Here is a 13,615-nt window from a genome sequence, read left to right on the forward strand (position 1 = left end):
TAATGTAGCTCTTTCAAGGTTACTCCAATCATCTTGAGTTCCCTCTTTTGCTTCGCTCAATCTTTTTGAGCACAATCTTGAGTGGCTGGCAGATATTCGTCTTTCTCTGAATTATGATCTCAGAGGAACTACCACTTAAAAGTTCATTTGAACAAAGTAATCCCCAGACTCGTGGCCTTCTAAATCTTGGAAATCAGCTGTCTCTCATCGAAAGATCCATTCCCTCATCCTGAAATGTTTATTCTGAAACATCTTGTCAGCACATGGCCTGGATGAAAACTGGAAAAGCACTTTAAAGTGCCACTATAAAGAAGTCCAGAGACAAGGCAAGAAAAATGGTGCAAGGTCTGAGAGACAATATCTCAGGAGAGATTGGAGGAACTGAACATGTACAGCCTGGAGAACAGAATGGAAAGGGGAGACATGACTGAAATGTTTAAATATAGTAAGGGTGTGAATAAGGTTCTGGAAGGCAGCATTTACAATATTAAGCGAAAATCAAGAACACAAAGGCATGGTCTTAAACTGATAGGAGGAAAGTTCAAAAGTAATGTTAGAAAGGATTACTCCACAGAAATAGTAGTGGAAGCTTGGAACCAACTAACAGCATGGGCCAATCATCAGTAAAGAGCTTAAACATGCTTAGGATAAATATGTCCATCACCTGACAAAATAATTAAAAAACAAATACACTGAAACAAAAATAACAAAGAATTCAAAAGGGCAGACTCGATGGACCACTCGGTCTTTTTCTGCAGTTTCTATCTGCCAGCCTTGCCGATAACCAAGACTAGAGCAGTTGATAGTACAAACTCTGCTAAGATCTTATTGCAAACTCCAATAGAATTTGAAGCTAGTAAGTTTAGCACTTTGAACAGGCCTCAGGAGTAAAATAAAGTTCTAAATTAGGAAGGTGTGTAAAAAATACCACAAAATCCAAATCCAGTTATTTTGGAGGGAAGTAACCATTTTAATGACGAAGCAAATATTAAAAACACTCACAAAAGCAATGAAGTACTTGATGGAGGCAAGTTGACTGATTTTCCTCCATACCATAAAGCAGCTTCTTCAGCCGAATCAACCAAACTACCATCACCCTGAAAAAAGTATGGTTTGGTATATTTCTCAAATGAGGAACAGCGTTTAGGAAAATTAATGGATTAAGAGCAAAAAAAAAAAAAAATCAGGGGAATAAGCACACAGTATAATCTTTTAGCATACAATGAATCGAAACCTCTTAGTGACTGCTTCAGGAAAAAATATATATATAACAACTCCAGAAGTGAAAACACTAATATATTCTTCCTGATGTGGAGTAAAAAAATAAAGCCACCTTCTGCAACCTGAAATCCTCAGGATATGTTGAGATTACATCACATACACCCAGCCCACTTTGCTGTTGTCTAACACACATGGAAAAGCTCAGACCAAGGAAAGCGGAAACATAGCATAGGAAGAATACTGAGTATTTATAAATGTGTGATAACAAAATCAGAAAATATTTCAGAGATTATATATCCGGATTGAGTTTATAGCTTGTTTTTCAACCATTTACTATCTGACCGCTGTGAAACTTTTTCAGAATATTCTTTCTACGGTGGTTACAGTAATCTATCATGAGAATGTCCCGAGTGATAAGAATCACCAAGTGATAAGAATCCTCGTATGGAGAGGGCCTTCAGAGTGAAAACAAAAAGGTGACTTGGATAAGTGGATGGCAAGAGTAGCAGTCCAATCGCCACAAGCTCCTCTCCTATGCATGCCTAAGAAGCAAACCTATTTTACAGATAGCAAAGCAGCCCTCACACAATGTTAAGAGGTCGCCATTTCCAACATTTAACTCAACGGTCAAAAGGACACTGCCCAGCTGATCACAAGAAAAATCAAATTTGGATGTACTGGGGGGAAAGGGAGATTCGGAGACTGCAGGTAAGAAGTTAAAAGAAGCATCCTCTATATTCCATTGCTAATAGGAGCAGATCTTCTTATTCCACAGCAACAACATCCTTTCCAATCCAGAGCTGCCGAATCCTGGAGAATGAGGACTCCCATGCTATCACCATATATATCCAAGTGCATTCCTTCATACTTTTTCTTAACTGCCTTAAAGAAGAGGAATCCACAAAAATAATCTTTGCATCTGAATTTTTTTATATATATATACACTCGGGAGACAGCCTAACGAGGACTAAGAACTACCTTTGCCTGGCTTCTTGGCATTTTTAACAGTCACTGTGTCAGACCCCTGAACCTGGCAAGAAGTATTACACTTCTTGCAGTGATACAACTGGGCCCCAGTATGCTTCAGCAACCCCTTGTAAGATAGCCATGAGCCACAGATATGGCAGCGGCGACTCCTGGTCCGGCTATGATTTTGAAGGTGTTCCAACAGTAAGCCCTCATGGACAAAAGTTCGGTCGCACTGAGCACACCGGAAAGGCCAGTCTTCTGAGTGCATTCGCTTGTGTTCGGCCAAAGCTGCTGGATCGGTAAAGTAAACGCTGCACTCGACGCACCGGCAAACCTGGCCTGGCGCATGAGAGAGCTGGTGCTGGTCAAACGCTGCCGTGTCCAAAAATGTCCTGTTGCACGCGGAACAGTGCAGTGGCCAGTCCACTGCGTGGACACGCTCGTGCACCGTCAGCGCCTTTTGGCTCGAAAAACACAAATTACATTCGGTACAATGGAACTGTGTCCCGGGTACGTGGATTAGCAAGTGTTGGGACAGCTGTCCCTCAAAAGCAAAACTCCGGTTGCATTCTGTGCACTGGAATTTCCGTTTGCGGCTATACTGGTGGTCGGTCAAGGTCTCCTGGTGCGCAGCGTTCTTCGTGCATCTGCCACACTGAACAAGGCATCCTTTTACATAGCCTTCTTTCTGCTCTGGGTCATCTGTCGCATCATGCAAAAGAGCATTCCGACAGGCCATCAAGGATGTTGGCGTCTTCTGTCCCTCTTCCTCTTCAACAGACTGTAGTAGCACAGGGTGCCCAGCTAAGGCAAAAAGGAACCACTCTTTTAAGGGGGGGGGGGAAAAAGCCCTACCCATGGTTCTAAAGATTTCAGTTTAGAAACCAAAATCTGAAAAGGAGATGTTCTACAATTCACTATTAGCTGAAGGGCAAAAAAAAAAACAGGCTAAAAATCGCTGGCAATGAAAGCGTCTATGAATACATTACAGGTACTCCTTGGGCTATGACCACAATTGAGACTGGAATTCTCATCACCGAGTGATACATTGTGACATCATTTGACCAAATCACTTAATAACAGCAACCCCAGCAGTCCTGATTGCCACTGTAACTTCAGGACCGCACAGTGAAGTCGGAAGAAGTGGAAGTCGCAAACAAGGACAGCTGGGGACAGCATGGGTGCCACGGATGGCCGTTTGGGAGCATGAGTGAGTTGGTGGGGACTGCAGGCAGATTAAGTTGGCAGAGGGGTGCTGCAGATGGGCACATCCTGTGGAATGCAATGGAGTACAAAAGATCCCTGGGATCTCTGTAATGGGGCTCTTCAGGAGAAATGTAACAGGCGTGACTTAAAAGTACGACTTGTGACCTTCCTGGCCGGCTTTGTGGGAAGTCAGCAAAGAAGCTTCCAAATGGAGACTGTGTTACCACAAGAGGCTGCAACAGCTAAAATTTCAAGTACCACTTGTTCAGTGCCTCGTAACTTCAAACAGTCACTCAACAAGGGGTCGTAACCCAAGGACTACCTGTATTTGTGGGCTGAATAACATTTTCAAGCTGTAACCAAAAAAAAAAATATGCTATACTTACCATGTGGAATTCATCCTCTACATCATTAAGGACTAAATACTCCCCCAACTGTAGGAAAGCCTGGTTAGGCTAAAGAATTGCTGTACTTTGCCATTATTATCCAACACTCACCAAGCGAAGCCAAACTCTCCGGATCCTCAATGCACAACTCCTCTTCTTGTTTAATGGTGACTGCAACAGGTGGATCTGTGCACAAGAGATGCAAATCAGAAAGTTCTACTCTGCTTCACCTCCCCAGGCCCCAGTGCAGTGGGCAGAGGGTCTTCCATGAGCTCTCTCAGCGGAAACCAAAGTCACTTGAAATGCTCGTAGGTTCCACTTTCTCCCTGCCACAATTTAAATTGTCCGAGATGCCAAAGCATTGCTTGTCAAGCCACTCCACATCTTTAAAACAGAACACCATGAAGTAAATGCCAAATCCCTTTCAAAGTAATCACATAAGAGTATAACAGGCAGTAACGAAGGACACCAATTTGAACTCCTGGAATATTCCACCCACCCCAATTAAGGTTCCCAGGAAGACCAAAAATTTCCACTTGATTATGACACTCACATTCATCACTGCCGGGGCTTCCAGGAGACCATGGTTCCTCCTTAATGTGCAGTTCTTCTTTTTCTTCCTTAATATTATGTCGAACAATCTGATATTCTTTGCAGAATAAAGAAAATGACACCCCGAGTGTTTTCAACCAGCAATCAAACAACTGTACCTTTTTATTTGATATAACTTCACAGTTTACCAATGTGCCTTATGTTAATTATTAGGATATTCTGGGATCAAATTTGATTTCCTACCTCAAGATCCTAAAAGAGCTGCCTCCACTGCAGTTTGGCCTAAATGCTTAAGAAAAAAAATAGATCGGCGCAAAGTCATTCCTCTAGGAAGGTTCTGACCTAAAAGCAGGACTAAGTGGTGGATAAATTGATAAAGACCGAGTATTTTTAAAACATGACAAATCGTCGCTCGGTTAAAAATATCATGTTTGCCTGGCCAAGAAAGAAAGAAAATGTTGCCTCAAGAGCTGAAGAAGCTTCTTGAAACATCTTCCAAACAAACCAAGAAAGTCCAGTTGCCTCGTGAAAAAAAAGCAACTTTGGGACAAAACGTTGCCACTTTTTTTCATCCAATCAGGAATCCAAGAAAGCAAAGGAGATGTAACAACAACATAAAGATCCGAAGACTAAGATCAGGCTAACAACTATTTTGCAAAAAGGCAAGCACCTCTAGGAAGCTTGCAAGAAGACAGAAGAAAGACAGCCTTCTTCCATTATTGTTGCCTGATAGCCGTCATCAAAAATATGGCATCTCTGGTTCTGGGTAGCCCTCAATAACTGGATCCTCCATTAATTTCTCCAATCTTTTAAAAATGATTAAAATTGGTGACTATTGTCATATCCGATAGCAAATTTCATAGTCGAACGAGGATCTTTCCCTCCTGGCAGGTCAACACATGGAATACAAATTGCCAACTTTGGGGACAGGATCGGATAAACTTGCCACATCGCAAGGGGATTTGTGTTATGATTTGTTACATTGCCCCACAAAAGGATGTGGGTCGATGGCTGAGGCTCTGCGGGCAAATATTAAGGAGCAAAACTCACCGAGGCCAGCGCTATCAATGAAGCTCATTTCATAGCAATTCTCTTGATCAACAAACAGATTACTTTCTTCCTCCGCTTCTCCATCTCCGGAAGAAGCATCTGCTACATCAACAAACAGGTTGGTTTCTTCTTCGGCTTCTCCATCCCCGGAAGAAGCATCTGCTACATCAACAAACGGATTAGTTTCTTCCTCCACCTCTCCCTCTCCAGAAGAAACCTCTGCCACATCCACAGGGGAAGCTGCACACACACAGGAGGAAAAATAACAACCACCACCACCAAGATTAACAAACAGAAGAGAATATCTGACTCCAAGAACTGTTTGGTCTTTGCTCGTTTTCTTCCAGACATTTCATTACCTGACTAGGTAACATCACTGGTACCAGAAGGGTTTGCTCTGTTTATACAAGGAGTTCTTGATTTACAATGATAATTGAGCCTGGAATTATGGTTGGAAATTGTGGTGGCTGTTAAGCAGGTCGCTCCTGATTTTTTTGTGGCAACTCTTAAGCGAACACCGTCGTCATGCTGCAAATGCCCCAGTCAATAAATGAACACATTTTACTTAACAGGCGCTTTTTTGCCCGAAACCAGGAGCGCATGCTGGAAACTAGTAAAAAAAACCCCACCCAAATTCCCAGAAATGCAAGCTGATTGCCAAGTACCCAAAATATGATCGTGTGACCACAGGGAAGGCACAGACATCAGTACTCCAGAGCAAATTGGAAGTAACTCTGAAGAGGTCTATCGTAATTGCTAAGTGACTGGTTGTTAAGAGAGGACTACCTGTATAGAATAGCTTTGAAGAAGTACAAAGGGCAAACCACCTCCCTCTTCCAACACTGCAAGGCATGTTACTGCAATATCCAATATCTCAGGAGCTGCCCCAAAGAAGAGGGAGTCATGCTATTCCCCAAAAGTGCCCGAAGGCAGGACAAGAAGCAACGGATGGAAACTAATCAAGGAGAGAAGCAACCTGGAATTAAGGAGGAATTTCCTGACAGTTAGAACAATTAACCAGTGGAACAACCTGCCTCCAGAAGCAGTGGATGCTCCAACACTGGAAGTTTTTAAGAAGAGACTGGATAGCCATTTGTCTGAAATGGTATAGGGTTTCCTGCCTGAGCAGGGGGTTGGACTAGAGGACCTCCAAGGTCCTTTCCAACATTATTATTATTATTATTATTATTATTCACATCGCTCTCCCTTCTAGCACTGATGATGTACCCTAGTTGGACCAAGAAATGTCTGCAAGAAAACAACCAAGCTGAGAGAGCACCAAGCATCCCACAATCCTCCTGCTCCTCCTCCCATACCCTTCTAGTATTGTTATCTAATTGGGTCTTGAAACGTCTGCAAGAAACAATCAAACTTGGACAGCACTGAGGACGCAACAGATTAACAAATGTATTTCAGCCTCAGCTTCTGTAATTGCCCATTCCATCAGAAGTACTGGGTAGTCTCCTGAACAAGGGGCATTTGCTTTGATTATGCATATGTGCCAACATATCTAAGTCCATAGTTTGCTGCGACGGGAAAGTAAAGAGTCAAGGATGAAGTAAAATACAAGTTCAGGCCCTAATATAAGGAAGCCGCAACACTGCAGTCCAGGAAGTGGCGTGGATTGCTCTTCTCTTCCCACCAAAAACCGATCCAGCGATAAACTGGAAAGGACCATTTGGAAATTAGAAAGCTTCGTCGGCCGGTGCCATCAACATACCTGTGCAGCTGGGATCTTTAGGTACCTCCCGGTTCTCCAAGACTTCTGAATCCTCCATGCGCACTTCCTCCCCTTGTTCCATCTGGGATAGGATATCAGGCTTGGAAATGGCATGATCTACCACAGGAAAGGAGAACAGGTGGTTAGGAAACTAGGCAAGCTGGGCAACAAAGGGCGCAGAGGATAACTCAAGTCGACGTATAGACAAGAGATCGAAGTCCTCACCCAGCGAGACCAGCATGTCATAGTTGCTCCTCATGACGGTTCGATAAAGCTCCCTCTGCCATTCTTCTAAGTTCCTCCATTCCTGCTCGTTGAAATGGACTGAAGCATCACTGAAGTTCAAGGGCACCTAGAAAAGCAAGACGGCTAAAAAAAAATCACCGTGCATGTGCCATCAAGTCAACCCCATTTCCCTTCTCCTGCATTTTTATATTATTAGACCCTAAGCTAAAGGCTAATCTTCTCTTCAGTTCTAAAACTCGTTTGTATGGCCATCCGCTCACTATGACCAGACCCTAGGCGGCTTACAACAATTTAAAACTACCAGCTTTTAAACAAGCAGCTTATTCTTTTGACGGACTAGTTTTACAGCTTACAGAATCTGAAGGTGCCAAAAGTCTAAATCACTCCAGCCGTCGTCATTTTTTCCTTACAGTCATAAACTGGAGAGCGGACGATCGTCCTCTTTTCAACTAGCCAGTCTGCCTTTGTCCAAAAGCAGAGGGAATTGTGATTCACGCCAAAGAAACCATGGCTTCTTCGTTGTAATTTGGGGGAGATAAACTATACAGCTAACTGAAATGCCATAGAATTTATCTCTCAGGCTGAGCTGTGAAGCTCAAAGTAGAACCAAACTTTTGCTGATGGTTCATTTGCAAGCCCAGTCATGCTTTGTAGCCTCCTCCCAAACCGTTTCTGCCGAGTCCCGACTCTGCTCTGAATCAGGCCGCTCCAGTGGGACAGAGTTACCTTGGGGATTTCTCCTTTAAATCCCGGAGGAAATCGCAAGATCCAGAAGTTCTGGTTCTTCAAAAGGCTCTCGAGGTTCTCCAACCTCCGCTGCAACACACTGTTCTCTTCTAAGATGGTCCCCAACACGGCCAGCTTGCTCTCCAGCTGGCTCCCCATTTCCATCACAGCTTTCTCACAGCCCATCCACTTCTGCTCGGCCGCCACCATCCTCTGCTCAAGATGGAGCAACTGGGCATTGGGGGACTCCATTGCAGCCTCTGTGGCTTCTCCTGCAGACATGACGGACCCAGCAGATGCTTCCGAGTTCCTGACCTTCATTTCTCCATCGCACACCAGTTTAAATCTCTCTCAAGGCAGGAAGGAGGTCTTGCACCCCACAGCTCGCTTTCCTAGGCTAGAAGGAAAGAAGAATTTGCACCCGAACTCTTCTCCGCCCAATTCAGACCTGCATCGTTTCAAGAATTGCAAAGTTCGACTCTGCTACTCGTCACCCGCTGCTAAGATTTAACTACCTGTATTCTGTTTGAGGAACTTAAAGTCATCCAAGCCTGGTTGCTGCATTTTCCAATTCCTGCCATTTAAAGTTTCTAGTCCTCATGGCTGGGCCTTTGCTCGTTAACATTCGAGAAGCATTCAAAAAGGCATACGACCAGCGTGGCCACATAAACCCCACATCCAATTTCTAACTCTCTTCACTCAGAAAATGCAACACCATTTAACCATCTGACCCCCACCAGCAGTGCTCCCAAAGGCCAGGGGACTACAATTCCCATTGGCTATCCATTACAATGGCAAAGGACTTGAGAATGCTCTGTTTAATAAACTAGAACAGAGTATTTTATTTCGCCAAGTGTGATTAGACACACAAGGAATTTGTCTCCGGTGCAATTGAAGTGACGGAAAAAGGCTCAAACGAGATCTGGATTCAACTTCACTCACTCACCCAAGCCTACATTACAGGGTTATCAAAGGGAAAAACTGGGCCACGCAGGATATAAACCCCCACAGACGAACAATACGTACCTTTTTCCTGTCAGCAAATAACCCGAAGGCGGAAAGTATGGCAGAAAAAAAAAGCCCAGGCCAGACCTTAGACCTTTGAGCTGTTTGCAAACAGAGAGAGAGAGAGAGAAAAGAGGCAGGCTGAAAAAAAAAAAAAAGGAAGCTGTTTTTTTCCCCCAGAAGAACCCTACATTTCCTTAGCTGGATCCCTCATTGCAGGGGATGCCTCGTTGAACGACCTGCTGGACCCTCCCCAATTTTCTCCAGGCGAAAGACGTTCCCACAGCAGTTGGGAAGGGATTATGAAGGTCTTCTAGTCCAGCCCCACCCCAGGCAGAAATGCTGGGATGACGTTCCCCCCTCCCCCCCCAAAAGGCTCCCAAAAGGAGGGGGGGAAGAAGCGCAGGAGAGGAAAGGTCTGGATTCGGACACAAAAGCGAGGACCGACCCTGCAAGCGCAGAGGGGGAAATTCCCAGCCCAAAATGGGGACCTTCCTTCCCCCCCCCACGCTCGCATTTCCGGGAGAGGCCACGCTAGGCGCAACCGGGCAGGGGCGCGCCCGCTGGATTCCGCGCAAAGGAAGGTGGGCTCCCTCGAGGTCCGTTAGAAGAGCCCCCTCCAGGACTTTTAGGGTGGGGGTGGGGCAGATCTTGCAGGGGAACCCCCCCCCAGTTCATCTAGCCAGGGGAGGGGGGGCGGCGGCGGGCCCGGGACCCTCGTTTAGGGAACGGCGCTGGCAAAAGACACCCCCCCACCCCCGCCTTGCCCACCGCGGAGGATTGTGGGAAGCAGCTGAAGGGCGCCCGGTTGCTGATCCGCAGACGGCCGGGAGGGGACCCCCCCTCCCTCACGATTCGCGACCCTCCCGGATCTCCCCCTCCCCCATTTTGCGCTACCTGGATGCGCGCCCCCCCCTCGCCTCCGCCCCGACGCTCCCGCGGGGCCGCCTTTGTCTCGACTGCCGCAACGCCGCCGCGCACTCGGGAAGGCTGGCCACGCCGCTGCGCATGCGCCGAGTCCGGGCAGCGAGTCGAGGCGGCGCCCGAAGAAAGAGCGTCTCTTTGGAGAGCTCGGCAGCGCCGCCCTGGCGGCCGGGAGGAGAGGAGAAAAGGCCTCGCCTAAAGCGCTGCTGGGTTTCATTAATGCATGGATCTACTCTGTATGTGGGGATTCGCAATCTTCCAAATCATGGTGGTGGTGGTGGTGGTTTTTTTTTCAAGAGGCAACTGGACTTTCTTGTTTCTCCTCTGAAGGACGTTTCGCTTCTCATCCCAGAAGCTTCTTCAGCTCTGTCTGGAGGGTAGGAGAATGGAAGGATTTATTATACGCCTTGCGGACCGTTGGTCATTTGCATTTTTTTGTAGAGCGCCGTTGAGGCCACTGGGAGCTTTGTCTGTGTCCTCAGGGTCACCTGAGTGGTGCAAATGGGTGTATGGAGCCTTCTTGGCTGCTGGATGCTTTCGGCCCTGGGTCCCTCCTGCATCCAAGAAGGCGCCACACCTGAAGGACACCTTAAGGACACAGATAAACCTCCAAGTGGCCTCAACGGCTCTCTAAAAGAAAGCAAATGACCAGCCATCTACAAGGAGTATAAATCCTTCCATTCCCCACCATCCTTTTTCCCATTGAAGATGTTTCCCTTCTCATCGAAGAAGCTTCTTCAGCTCCGACTGGATGGTGGGGAATGGAAGGACTTATACTCTTTGCAGACTGCTGGTCATTTGCCTTCTTTTAGAGAGTCGTTGAAGCCACTTGGAGGTTTCTCTGTGCCCTTAGGGTCACCTGAGTGGTGCAAATGGGTGTGGAGCCGCCTTGGCTGCAGGATGCTTTCAGCCCTGGGTCCCTCCTGCATCCAAGAAGGCATCACACCTGAAGGACACCTTAAGGACACAGATAAACCTCCAAGTGGTCTCAATGGCCCTCTAAAAGAAGGCAAATGACCCTTCCATTTCCCCACCATTCGGTCGGAGCTGAAGAAGCTTCTTGGGAAGCTGAGGGGAAAGGGAGAGGTTTCCAAGCTGAGCCATGCTTGGTTAGGAATTCTGGGAGTTGAAGTCCACGAGTCATAAAAGAGCCAAGGTGGCCTACCCCTGCCCTATACCATTTCAGTCACAAATGGTTGTCCAGTCTCATCTTCAAAATTTCCAGTGTTGGAGCGTTCACCGCTTCTGGAGGCAGGCTGTTCCACCGGTTAATTATCCTCACTCTCAGGAAATTTCTCCTTAGTTCTAGGTTGCTTCTCTCCTTGATTAGTTTCCACCCGTTGCTTCTCGTCCTGCCTTCCGGCACTTTGGAGAATAGCTTGACTCCCTCTTTTTTGGGGCAGCCCCTGAGATGCTGGAAGGCTGCTATCCTGTCCCCCCTTGTCCTTCTCTTCGTTAAACTAGACATACCCAATTCCAGCAGCCGTTCCTTATATGTTTTAGCCTCCGGTCCCCTGATCATCTTTGTTGCTCTTCTCTGTACTCTTTCTAGAGTCTCAACATCTTTTTGACATCGTGGTGACCAAAACTGGATGCCGTATTCCAAGTGTGGCCTTACCAAGGCATTGTAAAGCGGTATTAGCACTTCACGTTTGTCTTGCTATGCTGGGGCATCAGCTTGGGAAGTGGCTGTTTTGTTTCTCCAGTTTACAGATCTGCGGAGGGCTCGCTGCATCGTACTCCATCTACCATGTTAATTCAGGGGTCCCCCCCCCCAACCCGCCAGTCCGTAGCATGCCAGGAACCGGTCGGCGCAAACAAGCGAAGCAGGCAGCATGTGCAACCTCTCTCCGCAGAAGAGTCCCTGTGGGGGACGCTGCAGTTTAACTGGCTTCAAAAGGGTCTTGTGAACCCAGACAGGGAATCCACACCCGGGTCTCCTCCCTTTGCGAAGGGCAGCTGGATGCCAGCGGGGTTCCTACCGCTAACGGTCAAGGGGATCTAGGTGTGGATAATCCGGTGACATTCAGAGTTTGGGGGGGGGGGGAATCAAGATGGACAGTCTCCAAGGGCTGGTCCTGTTGCACCCTCGCAGCCAACCCAGTCATAGAGGGAGACTCCCATTGAGGGGCAGTCGCACCGTGCAACAGGCAGGCCAGAATGTGTCCGTAAGCAAAGCCTGACATTCAGCGACTTGGTTGCCTGGCTTCCTCCCTACCCCTCAAGCCAACATTGTTTGTGCAAGCCACGACACTCTCCTTTAGGGGGGGGGTCCATGTTTGTCTGCCCAGTTGCCAGCCTAAGAACCCTCTGGATCCCTTAAGCACTAAAAACAGTAAACCTGTCAAGCCAGGGAATTCTGGGAGTTGAAGTCCACCCGTCTTAAAGGGGACGAGCTTGAGATAGGCTGCATGGGGAGCCTGGCCCCACAGAGAAGCAGATTCCACCCACCCCCCGGGACCGTCCCTCTTTCCTTCCCCCCACTCCTTTCTACCCACTGGATGCCCAATCCAGTTTCCCCAAATCCTGAATGACCAGCCGCATTGTATCTCTCCACTGTACAGGTAAATCCTCGACGTACGACCGTTTCTTCAGCCGCCGTGCGGTTACAACAGCGCTGACAAAAAAAGGATCATTTTTCACACTTACATCCATTGCAGCGTCCCGGCGGACACGTGATCAAAATTCAGACGCTCGGCATCTGACTCGTATTTATGACGGTTGCAGCGTCCCGGGGTCACGTGATCAAATTTCGGGACGCTTGGCAACCGACTCATATTTGTGACGCTTGCTGTGTCCCAGCGGGGAAGGGGGGGGAGAGATCGCTTAAGGAGGGGAAACTCAATTTGCTTAACGATGGTGTGACTAATTTTAAGGTCTGCAGCGATGCACTTAACAAATGTGTAAAATGGGACAAAACTCACTTGAACCGATTTCTCACTTCCAGGGTGAATTGTGATCGTACGTGGAGGACTCTCTGTATTTAATATACTACCTTGATCCTCCAGTAAGACTCCCCCCCCCCAAAAAAAAACACAACCCCAATGCGCTTAACAAATGTGTAAAATGGGACAAAACTCACTTGAACCGATTTCTCACTTCCAGGCTGAATTGTGATCGTACGTGGAGGACTCCCTGTATTTAATATACTACCTTGATCCTCCAGTAAGACTCCCAAAAAACAAAAAAACACAACCCCACCACTAGGCAGGAATTATTGCCTCTTCTTTGCAGCATACCCAAAGCCATCGGCAACCCATCAAATCTGGCAAGGCCAAACCTGCTGGGAGAAGCTTTTTTTTTTTTTTTCTTCCTTCTCTAACTTCGAGCCAGTGAATTTTTCCTCTCTTTCGGCTTTTTCCCTCTCTAGCTGAATTCCCTTTCTCTTCAGTAAATTCCTTTTGACTATTCGGATGGTGTGGCCAAAGTATTCGGGGCTCCGCGGGCAAACTACAGGTAGACCCACAACGGAGCTCAAACTTTCCATGGGCTGAGCAAGGCGATTTGGTGAGTTGTGTGCCCCATAAATACGAGTCGATGGCCGAGCGTCGGAATTTTGACCCCGGGACATTGCGACCGTCATATGAGTCACTTCCCAAGTGTCTGAATT

General features: G+C 47.1%; 1 protein-coding gene across 3 annotated transcripts; it reads right to left on the reverse strand.

The window, feature by feature from the left end:
• Window positions 1-943: 943 nt before the first annotated feature.
• On the reverse strand, window positions 944-10,118 carry LOC120317832 (zinc finger protein 777-like). Of its 3 annotated transcripts, none has more exons than XM_039364745.1 (9): window positions 9,979-10,118; window positions 9,103-9,222; window positions 8,077-8,473; window positions 7,330-7,456; window positions 7,105-7,221; window positions 5,385-5,624; window positions 4,336-4,431; window positions 3,894-3,968; window positions 944-2,994 (listed from the first exon to the last, which is right to left on the reverse strand). In XM_039364745.1, exons 3-9 carry the CDS (start codon window positions 8,395-8,397, stop codon window positions 2,189-2,191), a joined length of 1,782 nt encoding a protein of 593 aa, XP_039220679.1. In that variant the 5' UTR covers window positions 8,398-8,473; window positions 9,103-9,222; window positions 9,979-10,118; the 3' UTR covers window positions 944-2,188. The 3 variants fall into 3 exon arrangements, with proteins under 3 accessions (XP_039220679.1, XP_039220689.1, XP_039220697.1); XM_039364755.1 differs by having other exon boundaries at window positions 9,103-9,182; window positions 9,979-10,087; XM_039364763.1 differs by lacking the exon at window positions 9,103-9,222 and having other exon boundaries at window positions 9,979-10,104.
• Between the last annotated feature and the right edge of the window lie 3,497 nt (window positions 10,119-13,615).

The sequence above is a fragment of the Crotalus tigris genome, unplaced genomic scaffold, assembly GCF_016545835.1.
Source record: "Crotalus tigris isolate CLP2741 ecotype Arizona unplaced genomic scaffold, ASM1654583v1 scf7180000017592.2434428, whole genome shotgun sequence".
NCBI classification, from domain to species: domain Eukaryota; kingdom Metazoa; phylum Chordata; class Lepidosauria; order Squamata; family Viperidae; genus Crotalus; species Crotalus tigris.